At 35.0% G+C, this 16,119-nt stretch overlaps 1 protein-coding gene across 9 annotated transcripts in view; it reads right to left on the bottom strand.

The window, feature by feature from the left end:
- Sgk3 (serum/glucocorticoid regulated kinase family member 3) overlaps positions 1–16,119 on the bottom strand; it is a 116,173-nt gene that overhangs the window by 5,528 nt on the left and 94,526 nt on the right. For 7 of the 9 annotated variants that reach the window (XM_071602335.1, XM_071602334.1, XM_071602329.1 and 4 more), the window contains 7 exons: positions 12,046–12,129; positions 11,812–11,943; positions 6,934–7,046; positions 6,811–6,847; positions 6,150–6,236; positions 3,852–3,947; positions 454–609 (listed from right to left, as the gene is read on the bottom strand). In XM_071602335.1, coding sequence (XP_071458436.1) covers positions 454–609; positions 3,852–3,947; positions 6,150–6,236; positions 6,811–6,847; positions 6,934–7,046; positions 11,812–11,943; positions 12,046–12,129 — 705 coding nt within the window. The remainder of the gene's footprint in view (positions 1–453; positions 610–3,851; positions 3,948–6,149; positions 6,237–6,810; positions 6,848–6,933; positions 7,047–11,811; positions 11,944–12,045; positions 12,130–16,119) is intronic. The other 2 variants (XM_071602336.1, XM_027932886.2) reach the window with 1 other exon arrangement.

Genomic DNA, 16,119 nt, shown 5'->3' with positions numbered 1-16,119 from the left:
CCATCTATGAATAAAAAATTTTTAAAAAAAGAAGGAAAGTTAAGGGAGAGGAAACTGTACATAAAAATCAAGTAAGTAACAGGACATGAAAGCTAGATATGAAGTATAAAGAATAGATTAAATTATTATAAAGATTAAGTGAAAAAATATAAGTCAAAGTGCTTTAAGCACTATATAGTCCTGTTATGAATACTAGTGAAAATTGTGGGGACGAGTATGCTTTTTGTTTCAGTTGTGCTGGGTTTTTTTTTGTTGTTATTTTTGGTGCTGGGGATTAAACCTAGGGCCTCATTAATTCTAGGATAGTACTCTACCATTGAGTTAAATCCTTCACCAGTTGTGCTATTCTTTAATAGCTGTATTTATACCATCAAATGTCATATAAAATAAGGATTTATCTCCAAATTTTAAATAAGATATAGTAGAGCTGATACTGGGAAACATATTACATACAAAGTCTTCTTTGGCCCCAAGTCGATTTTGTCTGTCTTTTTCTAGGAGTTCTTCCAGAATGGACCAGGCTGTGAGGCTCACTCCTGGCCTCAAACTTAGAGGCTTGTGAAGAATATTATCATACATTTCAGCAACATCTCGGCAGTAAAAAGGAGGCTGAAAAACAAGCAGAATAAACTTACAGGTAAATAAATCATACCAAAATGTTTTTTTAAGTAGTTGGATTTGGCTTTGATCTGTAGATAGCAGTTGTGTTTGGACAATGGCAGAAATGCAGAACCCTCTTGGGATGTGCAGACATCTGCAGTGTGGCCCCCTGATGCAAATGGATTCTTAAACCTAGCATGCGGTGCAGCTTCATGTTCACTGAGTAAATAAAGCTTTTTCAATAGTACTCTATAGACAGCTATTAAATTGCACAAAACTCATAATGGTAGGTTTTAGAGAAAACCACCAACCTCATCACAGGTATGACAGAATCATTGGAAATATAAACATTAAATAATTTCTTGAGACTTGGGAATAAAATTCATTCTAGGAGAGTGAGACCTGAAGATAAGCTTCTAAGTACTTGTGACAGTGGCAGTATTATGAGTATATTTTGCAGAAATATAAAAAGGCTAGTATCATAGTCTATAGGCTATATAGCTATAATTGCAGCTTCAACATGAGCATTGGCCAGTTAATTACCTAGTTCAAAGTATTAAAGTAAAAACAATTTTTAAAGTTAAGGAAGTTTTATAGGCCTGTCATTTTTATTTCTGTTTTATGGGAAATAAAAGACTTTAAAAAAATTTTTGGCTTTTTAAAATATAACTTCAAGTCAGGTATGGCGGCACATGTCTGTAACTCAAAGCTACTTAGGAGGTTGAGGCAGGAGGATCACAAGTTCAAGGCCAGTTTCAGCAACTTAGGGAGGTCCTGTCTCAAAACATGTATATGTATGTATGTATAAAACTTCATTTTATATTTTCAAAGTCCCCTAAAGAAATAAAAAGTTCTGATATATCAAGACAGCAAATAGTGAAAGTAAGAAAGAGGTAGTTTTCCAAAGGTTGGGCTGGGGGATATAGCTCAGTGATACAGTGCTTGCCTAGCATATGTGAGGCCCTGGGTTCTACTCTTAGTACAGAAAAACAAACAAATAAGGTTCTAAGTTGCTAGCATTACTATAAAAGTAGCTTTTTTTTTTTTTGGTATCAGGGATTGAACTTAGGGGCACTCGACCACTGAGCCATAGTCCCAGCCCCATTTTATATTTTATTTAGAGACAAGGTCTCACTGAGTTGCTTAGTGCCTCACTTTTTGCTGAGGCTGGTTTTGAACTCATGATCCTACTGTCTCAGCCTTCAGAGCTACTGGGATTACAGGCATGCACCACTGCACCAGGCGAAAAGTAGCTCTTTTAACGTGTTCTTAGCCAAAGGCACTGGCTTTTCTAGGACTCCAGCATTCAAAATTAGTGATATTAAACAAATACTCTAAAATGAACCTGATTGTGCCAATCAAACTTCACAGTTTGGAGGAAAAGTAAACACACACACAATAAACCTTAGGTACATCTCAGCTGATGGTAGCATTTAGCACAAAGGATTAGATATATAGTTCCCAGCAGGAGACTAAGGGACCGCAAAGGGAATCTAAACACTACTTCAAATATTTCAAAAAGCCATTGTGTATAAATACCACATTTTCTTTATCCATTCATCTACTGAAGGGCATCTAGATTGGTTCTACAGTTTATCTATTCTCAGTACAGAAAAACAAACAAATAAGGTTTGTGGCTGTGTCCCTGTAATGATGTGGCTGTGTCCCTGTAGTATGCTGTTTTTTATCCTTTGGATATAAACTGAGGAGTGGGATAGCTGGGTCACATGGTGGTTCCATTCCAAGTTTTCCAAGGAATCTCCATACTGCTTTCCAGATTGGATGCACTAATTTGTAGTCCCACCAGGAATGTCTGAGTATGCCTTTTTCCCCACATCCTCAGCCAACACTTACTGTTGTTTGTATTCTTAATAGCTGCCATTCTGATTGGAGTGAGATGAAATCTTAGAGAAGTTTTGATTTGCATTTCTCTAATAGCTAGAGATGTTGAACATTTTTTCATATATTTGTTGATTGATTGCATCACCTTCTGAGAAGTGTCTGTTCAGTTCCTTGGCTCATTTATTGATTGGGTTACTTATTATTTTGGTGTTTAGCTTTTTGACTTCTTTATGTACCATAGAGATTGGTGCTCTGTCTAATGTGTAGGAGGTAAAAATTTGTTCCCAAGCTGTAGGCTCTCTATTCACTTCACTGATTGTTTCTTTTGCTGAGACGACGCTTTTTAGTTTTTAACATTAAAATCTATGAATTTTATTATTGAGAATGTGGGTTCACTGTAAAAGTGATAAAACCTCTTCATTCCTCAGGAAAAAAAGTATTTCAAAAAGCCTACAGGGGCTGGGGTTACAGCTCAATGGTAGAGCACTTGCCTCAAACGTGTGAGGCACTGGGTTTGATCCTCAGCACCAGGTAGAAATAAATTGAATACATAAAGATATTGTGTCCATCTACAACTAAAAAAAAGCCTACAGAAAAATATAATTTATCCTTTTTAAAATTTTTATAAATTTTTTTTTTGTAATTGTAGATGGACAGCATGTCTTTATTTTTCTGTGGTACGCAGGATGAAACCCAGTGCTTCATGTGTGCTAGGCAAGTACTCTGCCACTAAGCTACAGCCCCAGCCCTCATTCATTCTTACAAAGACATGTAAACTTACTAAAATGCCTAAATTTTTTTGCTTTGGGTTGTAGCAATGTTATCTCAATGCAGAAATAAAACTACTCATTTTTTTATCAGAAGCTCTGACTGGCCTATCTAATGTATTCTATACTTATTAAAAACTGAATAAATCTATTACATAGTAAACATTACTTTTTCCCATGAAATCTTCAAGACATGGCGTTTTTAGAGAAGGTAACAGAGGATGACTTAAAAGATAAAACTCAAAAGACATTTTCTTTTGAAATACAATGTACTGATAAATGCAAAAATCTTTTTCTTTTCCATCTCGAAATTAGGAAGATGATGTTTGGGGTACATGGAGTAAAAGCAGGTAATTTTAATGTTATAACTAGATGTCTATTTCTGAAAGTGCCAGTGGAATGAAAATATCTAAAGCAGTGATCAGTATGCCAGAGATAATTTTATTAATTTAAAACACTAGTAAAAAATGAAAAAAATTTATTTTTGTGCATATTCCTAATATGGGCTTAAATTCGTTTAACCAGGTTATAACTGCTCTATTAGTTTTATCTAATTGTCTGTGAGGTTATTAAGAGAGAGAAAGAAAGCGCCAAATCAATAATAGTATATTGGAATAACAATCAAAGAACAGAAATACATACCAATCCATACAGCATTTCATACAGAACAGCACCAAGGCACCACCAATCCACAGTGTTGTCATAGGGCTGTTTTCTGATTACTTCAGGTGCAAGATACTGTAGAAAAGAATTAAACATAAGAGCAACTCAACAAAACTCAGGATGAAATTTAGGAATAATTAATACATTTAACAATGTTTAGGTGTTTTATTACCACAATGAAAACATATCATTTTGATTATCAGTAGGCTGGGTGCTCTCATTCTGTAACAGTGATTCTTCGTCAATGCCAACTGGAACACTTTTCTTCTTCTTTTTTTAAAAAGAAGTTCCAATTGTTTTTTTTTTTTTTTAAATATTTATTTATTTTTTTTTTAGTTCTCGGCGGACACAACATCTTTGTTTGTATGTGGTGCTGAGGATCGAACCTGGGCCACACACATGCCAGGCGAGCACACTACTGCTTGAGCCACATCCCCAGCCCTGGAACACTTTTCAATTCTCAAACATATTTAGCAAACGTGTGTAAGCTATTAGGTGGCAATTTACATTTTAATTTGTAAAAAACTTAAATTCATTAGAATTTCACACTTATAAGATGGTAAATTTGAATTTTATACTCCAAAATATATAACCTTTTCCCACATGAAATATATGTAAGGAAATAATTTCATCTTACACTTTTTTATGTGAACCAAAGAAATGGTAATATAAATTTAAAAAGTTTAACAATTTCTGATCACATTCAGATTTAAATGACAAGTTTTTTCCTTTCTAAAAACTATAGAACTTTACATTTCATTAATTATGAATTCATTGTACCTTCACAAAAAGTGTTTCTTTACATTATAAATAAAATAGAATGGTTACAAATATATATAAGAGCTAGGGTGAGTTAGAGAAAAATACATTTTAATGTAAATAATTTAACCTTTATTTTATTCATTCATTCATTTTATGTGGTGCTGAGGATTGAATCCAGTGCCTCACTCCTGCTAGACAAGTATTCTACCACTGAGCTACAACACCCCAACCTTATTACTTATACTTTAAATTATCTTGGATTATTTTTTTTGTACCAGAGACTAAATCCAGGGGTGCTTAATCATGGAGCCACATCTTCAGCCCATTTTTATATTTTATTTAGAGGCAGGGTCTTGCTGAGTTGTTTAGGGCCTTGCTAAATTGCCAAAGCTGGCTGTGAACTCACAATCCTCCTGCCTGGCTCCCAAACTGCTGGGATTATAGGAGTATGCCATAGCACACAACCTGTGTTTTGGATCTTGATCAGAAGGTCATGTAAGCCAATTTATCATGTTTTCTTTTTTGTGTGTGTGAGGTGCTAGGGCTCTAATCCAGGTTCCAATTTCAGCACTGTATTTGCAATTACTCCACAACAAGGTTGAAATATCACATGGTACTTAAGATCACTATATAATAAAATTAGGATAGTTTAAAATAAATGTGTGTGAGGTGAGAGTAAGGCTTTTAAATATAAGTTGTAAGGTTTATTAATGTCACAAATGAAAAGACTTTTTTCTCCTAATGTGATTAGAGAATGGGATGTCTTGGGTTATGAATTAGGATTTTAATTTTTTTTTTTTACATCTATGGCTTTATTTTATTCTATTAAAGAAATTAATTGGGCTAGGATTGTGGCTCAGACACGTGCCTAGCATGTGTGAGGCCCTGGGGTCAATCCTCAGAACCACATAAAAATAAATGAATAAAATAAAGCTAAAAAATTTTAAAAAGAAATTATTTTATTCACAAAATATTCCAACCATATAGAAAAATATAGAAATCAATAAAACTGCCACACAGATATAGGCAGTCTTAATATTTTATCCTCTTTATTAGTGTTAACTCATTAAAAAAAGCTTTAGGAAGATAGTCACATACCATATAATGTATCTGTTTAGGTGTACAATTCAATGACTGTTAAGATATTCACAGCATGGTAAAACCATGACCATAATCAATTTTAGGATAGTTTAACTGATTTGTGATTTTCTTAAAGGATTAGAAATATAATCAAATGCTAAAGAAGTCTAAGGTAAACTTTCAACACTTAGAGAAAATAAGCATAACTTTGTTGGATTATCCAAAAAGGGTGTTGTGGTATTTTACAATGTCAGTGAAAAATACCAACTATCAATAAACTCAAAACATCCAGAAGGGATGATTACATTTCTAGTTGGCTAAAAGGTGAAATGACAGTTTTTATTCTACTTTTCCTATTTCAATTTTGTATATGTAAATGTGATTCACATTTGCATCTTATCAGTGATTATATCAACAACAAGACATGTTTCTTACCTCCGGAGTCCCACAAAATGTGGTGGTAGTATCAGAAATAGCAATTCCTTCTTTACAAAGCCCAAAATCTGTTAAGACAACATGTCCCTGACAAAAATAGAGGTAGTAAGATAAAACAATGCAGGAACACAAATAGACAATTTTTAAAAAACCCATCTTATTTTTAAAATAAAAAAAATTACAAAAATAGAACACAGAGTCCTGTATACCCTTACCCAACTTCCCCCAATGCTGACGTATCATTGCAGTGCAGTATCAAACAGAAACTGACATTGGAACAACACTGTTAAGACTTACTCAGTTTCACTATTTTGAACATTCACGCTTGTGTGTATATGTGTATGTGTATGTATGTGTGTGTGTGTGTGTGTGTGTGTGGTTCTATGCAATATATATGTAGAGATTGATGTAACACCCACCACAATCAAGATAGAGAGCTATTCCATCACAGAGGAATGCCCCTATATTTCTGTGTTCTCGCCCCTTGCCCATCCACCACCCCCCTTGTAACCATTGTGATCTGTTCTCTGTCTCCATGATTTTATCTTCTTGAGAATTTTATATAAATACAATCATTAGTATGACACCTTCTAAGACTTTTTCCCCCACCATAAATAACAAATAATTAAGAACTAGTAGATTTTTACAAGACAATACTTACCACTGAATCCAAAAGAATATTTTCTGGCTTTAAGTCTCTTTAAAAGGAAAGGAAAAAAACAGAGTATTACCTGAAATAAAATATCAAAACAATATTTTTACATATATTATTTAAACAGTTTACCTGTATACTATTTTGATGGAGTGCAAGTAACCCAATGCACTGGCAATTTCAGCAGCATAAAACCTTGCTCTGTGTTCAGGAAAGGACCGTTCTCTTTGTAAGTGAAAAAACAGCTGCAAAATGGGGAAGGGGAGGGTGATTAGGATCCTTCACATAGCATTGGACAAATATATTCAGTAAATTAAAAAGCAAAAATTGTTTTTTGACACTTTGAACATCATCTAAAAATGCACTAAAGCACAGAGCTGTGACCCTTCCTTGTCCATGTCTCTCGTCCAACAATCATACCATTCTCTCTTCAACCCTGCATTTTTGTTTATCCTTGCTAACTTCACATGCCTCCCCTGTACACCTCTATGCTCAATAATGTGGTGTCCTCACCATTTCAGATCACTATTCTAGGAAAGGTTATCAATGAAGACCAACAGTTTGATACTGCCATGGAATTAACTTACTGGGCCTTTCTGGACTGCTTTTTCATTAAACAACAAACAGAAAAATAGTAGTGGCTAGCAAAACAAATATAACTCACAGATATAATTTGCTTGAGACAGATTCTAGTTTCAGAAAAATCTGAATTAGTTGAGAACATTTAAATACTTGGATTTGGTAGTGGGGGGTGGATTAAAAATTGTGTTTTAGTTTCTTGTGGAGGAATAAAAATGGGAAGTTCTGCCCCATTAGTCCTAAATTCAACGTGATAGCAACTGGCTGGAGCTGAATAGCAACTGGACTCTCCAGTTCATTTTTTTTTTCTTTTTTGGGGTACTGGGGTTTGAACTCAGTGGCACTCAACTACTGAGCCACATCCCCAGCCCTATTTTGTATTTTTAGAGAAAGGGTCTCACTGAGTTATTGAGTTGCTTAGTACCTTGACATTGCTGAGGCTGGCTGTGAACTTGAGATCCTGCTAGGCACAGTGTGTCACATGACTGTAATCCCAGCAGCTGAGGGAGGCTGAGGCAGGAGGATCAAAAATTCAAAGCCAGCCTCAGCAACTGTGAGGCACTAAGCAACTCATTGAGACTCTATCTCTAAAGAAAATAAAAAATAGGACAGGGGATGTGGCTCAGAGGTTGAGTGCCCCTGAGTTCAATCCAAAAAAAAAAAAAAAGGAACTCATGATCCTCATGGCCATTGGGATCATGGGGCATGCGCCTTGCACCCAGCTCCAGTTCATTTCTTTCTTTCTTTTTTTTTTTTAATTTCTTTTTTAAACTTCCCAATTTCACTTTATTTCTCACAACCTGTCCTTTGCCCATTACATTATCTGCCCCCAGGAAGATAACGGACCCCAGGATTCCAAGATGATAATCTCTTCTTGGGTCTTCTCCTATCTTGGAAAATTCCATCTGTATTCCTTTTGGCTCCAAACATTGAAGGGAAGACAGTTTCTACCCTTGGTCCACTATTAATTTTTCTCCAAATAACCTTCCCAGGAAACCTTATCTATTCCAGTGATTCTACCCATCACCTCTATGTTGATGTCTCACACACAGACACTCCTAGTCCAAGCCTCTGCTTGAAGCTGCTCCTGAAAAGATCTCCTACTATTTCTTGAATATTTTACAAGCAAATAAGTTTAATGTCTAAAACAAAGACTCTTGTCTTCTCTCAGACTTACTGCTACTACTGTGTTCTCCTCAGCCTTCTTAGCCACAGGAGGTAACAAGATATTGTGGAAAGAGCATTTGAAGCTGATTAGATTTTGGTTCAAATTCTGGCTCTTCTCTTTTGTGTTCAATCATTCAACCTCTTTGATTATAAAAGATTATTTTGAAAAGATCTTAATTTCTTCTGAAAGGTTGTGGTAAAGATCAGTTATAATATATCCTGACCAAGATAAATGGGGGCTGGCCTGGGATTTACCTACACCGTTCCTTTATCATTAGCCCTTGTATCCAGCTTCTGTTTATCATCTAATTATTTCTGGACTACTTTCTTTTTTTTACCCCTACCACTGTTCTTACTAGCTGTGGCCTACATTACTGGAATATTGTATTTGTTGATCTCCTAATCTCATTTGCTCAATATTCTATTGCTAATAGAATTACTAAAATGAAAGTCTAACCATGTCACTAATAATAGCTCATATGGATTGCTTTGTAAATAAAAAATTGCCGTGCTTGCATAATTTAATCCATCCAACAATTCTGAGTTGCGAAATTAATGAGGAAGCTAAGCTCCGAAAGGCTTGTTTATATACCCAATATCATATGACTTATTGGATTATATTTAAGTTTGCTCTGAAGAGATGAAAGTACACAAAAAATAATATTACATGTCAAGATTAAAGTGTAAGTATGAAAATGAGGAGGAAATAACAGTAATAACAGTAGGGAACACAGGATGAAACTATAGGGTCTTGATTTAACATTTGAGCAGCCATCTTAAATGTTAACTGCCATCTCATGAGACAAGTTTACCCCCATTAGTGACCTATCCCATGGTACCACAACCATAAGCCAATCCCAGAAGGACATCACCCCTTGTCCCTGGAAAGCCCCATGGTGCCATCAACCTAAGCCAATCCCATGCTATTCTCACCCATCTACCTCTGATGCAAGTACCCCCAGCCTATCCCACAGCGCCACAGCTACACCTCCAAACCCCTACCCAACAAAAGCTCAATACCTGAACATCTCGGGGCCTCTCCTCTCTATAAAGGGTTGGCCTTTATTTGTCAACTTTGACAAATAAATCTTTGTGTGGATCTCTGCCTGATCTCTGTCCTTCATTTCTCGTTCGCCCATCTCTTGCTTTCTCACTTTCCTTTCAGAAACCATGCACCTGATGCCTCTGTACTTTCTCTTCATCTTTATTCCTCGTCTGCCTCCTACCCCACTCAACTCCTACACCCTCCACTGCATTCTATTTCATTCTCTTAGCAAAGTGCATCTTTTAGAAGACAAGCCTATCTCTCACCACCTCTGTCACTCAGTTTATGAGCAGTCACTGTGTAAAAAGGGCTCAGAAGTAAAGTCCTAAAACAGCATGAATAAACCACAGATAAAGCAGGAAACATGCAGTAGGATCTCCTCCTTAGTTACATGTCTCACACAAATATTTCTGTGGGTGGACGTAAGAGAAGGCTTTGCTGCTGGCCGCTGTGGTGCACTCCTGTAAATCCCAGCTCCTGGGGAAGGTGAGGCAAGAGGATTGCCAGTTCGAGGCAAACCTGGGCAATTTAGTGAGACCTTGTCTTAAAATAAAATAAAAAGGGCTGGTGGTGTAGCTCAGTGGTAAAGTCCCCCTGAGTCCAATCCCCAGTACTGCAAAAAAAAAAAAAAAAAAAAAAGTAGACTCTGCAGTCAGGATGTCTAGATTAAATCTAGAGCCTGAAACTTAAGTAAATTGCAAAGTGCCAAGTCCTCAGTAAAGTCTCATTATCTGTTAGTATTTAGCACACACAAAATAAAGTGACAACCTTCAAGGTAGGAACAATGTGGGCTAATTTGTATCTCTGGAGGAGGACTTAAAATCTTGTCTCTATTTTGGATCTTAAGGGACTTTTGTCATAGATGCAGAGAGTTGAGTAGATTCATTTTACAACCTTGCTCCAAGGTTATGTCTGATCCTTATTCAGATTTGCAGAACAGAAACTCATCTTCCTCCTAGTTCTTTAATCTACAGTTAAATGTACCACATTAATACTGAAATCTCCTTTTTCCTTTCTCTCCTCTGGTATCAGAGGAAAAATATTCCTTTGTAAAAATATGACAGTATCTGTTAGTTAAAATAATTTTAGAGTCATTCACAGGTCAAAGATCAAACAAACTAGCCATGAGGGTAAGAAGTAGAGGAACAGGAGTAGTCAGCTACTTAGAACCTAGAAGAATACCTGACACCTGAGTTCAATTCCTGCCTCCAATTCTTATTTATCACATATTCCAACAAGCTACCCGGCTTCTCTGTGCCTGGGTTTGTCTTATATAATAAAATTGTTCTTAAGATAAAATAATACAAAGAGCCAGAGTGCTGAAACCTAAGTAATACTTGACACATGTTAGCTATTACTGTAATTATTCTAGCAGTATTTTCCAAATGTGTTTCAATATCCTTCTGAATCAGAGTTTTGGGGAATATAATTAATAGATTTAGTTCAAACAAAAAAGGAAATTTTGATATTTTTAAAAACATTATTTTTCTTCATTTAATAAATACTTTACTTAAACTAGGCACGGTGGTGCATGCTTGTAATATTGGCTATTCAGGAGGCCCAGACAGGAGGATAACAAGTTCAAAGCCAGCCTCAGCAACTTAGTGAGACCCTATCACAAAAAAATAAAAAAAACAAGGGCTGAGCTAAGTGGTAGAGTATCCCTGGGCTCAATCCCCAGTATAAAAGAAAAAAATAAAAAAGAAAGAAAACTCCTTTGTTTAAGGCAGATGTTCTCAAAGTTTAACAAGCTGATACACTATGAATGACCAAATAGATGATACAACATGAAGCATTTTCCAACTGTCTTCATCACGGGGCTTTTTATTAAAGGATCACTGATTAATAGTTTATACATTTTAGAAATGACAGGCTGGAGTGATATTTATATGAAACTGTTGAAACGATCATTATCTTAATTACATACCATGTTTTATTCTAATGTCAATATATCACTCCTGCTACACAGCTTAGTGATGAATCTATCCATGGCTTGTAGATTTATATAAGTTTCTTTTATGAATCTTCCCCACTACGCCATATGCTTAAGGCCCCCAAGTTAACACTTTTCCACATCTTGTACTGTACTCTGTCCCTCAAATATTGTTTTTATTCAACAAACAGCTATTGATAATGTGCTGCTATTTTAAAACTTACAAAAAAATTATGCTTTTTCTTCTAACCATTATCAATATTAGAAAACTAATTACAAAACTCACCTCCCCTCCATTAATAAAATCCAGAACAAAATAAAGTTTTTCAGTTGTTTGGAAAGAATAATGTAATCCAACCAAAAATGGATGTTTCACATTTTTCAAGAGTACATTACGTTCGGCCATAATATGTTTTTGCTGGAAAAAAAGGCAAAGGTTCGACTTGTATTAGACACCAGGAAAACGATTCTATTAATTAAGAAAATGGGCTCAGGAGAAATGAAAGCTATTTTATTTTACCTCTTTTCTGTTGAGAACTATTTTTTTCTGTAATACTTTGACAGCATAAAATTTTCCATCCAGTTTCCGTTTTGCAAGAAGAACCTGTTATAAAGATTGTACAAACTATTAGAAATTTCAATCTTTTTCTAGGAATTATTCCCTTGTCTTGTCAATAAACCAGTAAGTCTCAAATTTTCTAAAGAGTAAGTACACAAGGGATCTAGATAATGTTTTTGATCTGAAAATTGAGCATTACTGAATTCATTTCTATAATGAGATCTTATTAATTTAAGAGCCAAAATCTACACTGCATGAGAACTCTGTGTGTCAGCCCGGAGTCTTGAAGAATGCCTGGAGAAAATATTGAGGCTATAATATAAACCTCGTGGCTATATAAAAAAAAATCAGGAAATGATTTTTAGGTTATCAAACGTATTGTTCTATATTTACATTCATTTTGTAGGTTTTAAATTCCAAAGAGTTCAGAGAAAGAAGCACCATGTATCACTGATTTCTGCAATGGGTTGGGTTGCATGCAGATACTATAAAAAGTCTGAAGGAACCTAGAAGATCTCACCTCAGAAAAAGGAAGACATTCTCAAAGTTTTGCAAATATAGTCGTGTACTGCTTAACATTTTGGTCAATGAAGGACCACGAATATGATGGTATAGACTATATAACTTAGGAATATAGGTGGCTTATGTGAGTACCTTCTAGGACATTTTCTTAATGATGAAGTCATATCAGAACATGTTCCCACTCTTAGGTAATGTATGACTCATCTAGAAGGGATTTGAGACCACCTGAAAGTTAAGGAAGAATGTGTGCATGTGTGCTGGAACCCAGGGCCTTGCACATGTTTGGTAAGTGCTCTACTGCTGAAGGTGTGTAACTATTAATAGACATATCCCAAAGTTTTTTTTTTTTTTTTTTTTTTTTTTTGAGCTGATCTAAAATAGCAACACTGCTGGAGTTTATTTCTAATACCTCTGTGGTCTTCTTTGCCCAAATCTGTAACTCCAGTATAAACATGTGAAAAACATCAAGCACAATATATAGGACATTCTACAATTTAATGTAGAGCATACTACAATATATTTGTCCAGTAATCCTCAAAACTATTGATGTCATCAGAAAACAAGGCAAGGGCTGGGTTTTGGCTCAGCGATAGAGTGCTCACCTAGCATGTGAGAGGCACTGGGTTTGATCCTCAGCACCATGTAAAAATAAATAAAAGGTATTATGTCCAAATAAAACTAAAAAAATTTAAAAAAAAGGCAAGTCGGAGAAGTTGTCACAGCCAAGAGACATAAGAAGTAAATGTAATGTGTTATCTTGGATGGGATCTTTTTTTTTTTTTAAAGTGGTCAATAGACTTTTATTTTATTTATAGGTAGTGCTGAGAATTGAACCCAGTGCCTCACACATGCCAGGCAAGCGCTCTATCACTGAGCCTCAACCCCAGCTCCTTGGATAGGATCTTGAAACAGAAAAAGGACACATGGCAAAAACTAAGGAAATGTGAACAAATTACAAACTTCTATTAATAATGTCAATATTAGTTTATTAATTGTGACAAATGTACCATACAAATATACAATGTTAATAAGAGGGCAAACTGCATTGGGAAGCACTGGGAATTCTCTATTTTCTGCTCAATTTTTCTCTATTTCTAAAACTGTTCTTTGGTCTCTTAATAAAATACAATAAGGTCTATTATTAAAAATGTTTTGTTCAGGGGCAGGGTTGTGGCTCAGTGATAGTGTGTTCGCCTAGCATGTGTGAGGCACTGGGTTTGATCCTCAGCACCATATAAAAATAAATAAATAGATAAATAAATAAATAAAGGTATGTGTCCGATTACAACTAAAAAAAAAAAAAAAAGGTTTTGTTCATAAAGATGGAGTCAAAATATCTTCAGTATGAAAATGTCCACTGCTCAACTGCATTTTTCGCATTTCTCAGTTTTTAGTTCTTGATAGCATTTGACTCTGTTGAATGTTACTTCTTAAAACTTTTTTTCCTCTTCTTGACAACTACCACCTGCTTGGCCTTTCCTTCTCCAGTATTTCAATTGGTTCATGTTCAATTCATTCTCAGAAAATACTTCAAGGAATGTGGCAATTAGAATACCTAGGCCAAATTTTCAGTAGGTTGACAGATTTGGACAACACACTGGTTAAGAAGCCAAATAGACAAACTGGACTACCTTTATTTTCAGTTTATTACGTATTTTTCCAGTAGAATGTAAGTTTTCATGTTTGCTTTTCCTTCTATTTGTGTATTTTTATTCTTTGGTTTATTGCACCTCACTGCCATTTTGTAAGATTTAAAATTTTTATTAAATATGCATATGTATAGAACAACCCACAAGGTCAGCACAGCTCAATAAATTTTTTACAGTGAATACATCTATGTGTAACCACTATCCAGGTCAAATAAAACACATAAGTAACATGAAGCCTTCTTGCCCCACTCCAGTCATAACTCGTGCACCTCCTCCTCAAGGTAAGTACCACTATCTCAACTTGCGATAATTGCTAAGTTTTGTCCTTTTAAAAATTTTATGTAACTGAAATTAAACATATAAGATTGTCTGTTTTTTATTTCTTTGACTCTAAATTATATAATATTCATTCATGTTGTGGCAGGTAACATAGTTTTCATGGCTATGCAGAATATTCCATTACAATATGTATTCACTGTTTCATCTATAGTTATTTAGATTGGTCATGCATAATGATTCTACAAGCATGTTTGTACATGCTTTTCCTAGTGTACATGCATTTCTTTTAGAGAGCTAAGCAAAGAACAAATGTTTCACAGGTAATGCCTATATTCAGCTTCAATAATTTAAACCATGTTTCAACAGTATCAAAAAGAAACACCTAGGAATAAATCTAGTTAAAGATATGTGTAAAAAATTCTACAGAGAACACTAAAATATTATTGAAGAAAACTTAAAAATAAACTAAAATAACAAGATTACAACATGATCATGGATTGAAAGACTCAATGTTATAGATGCCAATTCTCCCCAAATTTATCTATAGATTCAATCTGATCCAAATAAAATTCCAACTGAATTTTTGCAGAAATTGACAGGACTCTAGAATTTATACAGATATGTAGAAAGGCTAAGAATGGCCTCTTGAAGAAGAACAAGGATTAAAGAACTTATTCTGTTGGATATTAAGCAACAGTTGTCTAGACAATGTGACACTGGTATCAGGATCAAGGGAACAAAATATAAAATCTAGAAACAGAAATACAAACTATAAAATCTAAATATGGATCTGTACATATGTGAACACTGAATACACGATGAAGGTGACCCTGCAGATCACTGGGGAAAGAATGATCTTTTTATACATTCTGCAAGAATCAGCTAAATATCCACATGGAAAGAAATGAGCTGTGACTCTATACCTCACATTATATGCAAGAATGAATTCTGTTTGACTCTAGATCTAAGAATGATATTTCCAAAACACAATGCCTTTTTTGTTGTTGTTGTTTTTGAGATGGGAAGGGGGTCTCACAATATTACACAGGCTGGCCTTGAACTACCGATCCTCGTGACTTGGCCTCCCAAGTATTTGGGATTACAGGCATTCATCACAGATCCTGGCTAATGCTTTTGTTTTTAATGACAGACTAGCATCCCAACAGATTACAAGCATTTTTAGAGTAATCCTTCTAGCTTTCTGTTGCTTAATAGCAGCATAATGCCCAACATATAGAAATTGGTCAACATATATTTGGTGAATGAATAAATACACATGGGTTTAATTGGTCAGTTTCTGGTCTCAAGGGAATTAAAAAAATAAACGACCACAGACACCAAAATATAAATAAACACATACATATTCATTTTTACTACAGATTGAAAAATAATGCAAAAAGCCCTTAAATATATTAGATGATTTTGTTAAATTATCTATGACACTTTTCCTGGTAACCTTAAGTGGTTCTCCTTCCATAGTACAGTTCAACAATTCAGGTGATACTGTATAAGAATAAGCAGGGTTTTTGCACATTCCTTCCCTTCTCTAACTCCTATTTACAAATGCTTATTTTTGTCTTTCTAG

This window comes from Marmota flaviventris, chromosome 15 (assembly GCF_047511675.1).
Source record: "Marmota flaviventris isolate mMarFla1 chromosome 15, mMarFla1.hap1, whole genome shotgun sequence".
Classification (NCBI taxonomy): domain Eukaryota; kingdom Metazoa; phylum Chordata; class Mammalia; order Rodentia; family Sciuridae; genus Marmota; species Marmota flaviventris.
The sequence above is the reverse complement of the archived record's forward strand: the minus strand, read 5'-3'. Positions and strand labels throughout refer to the sequence as shown.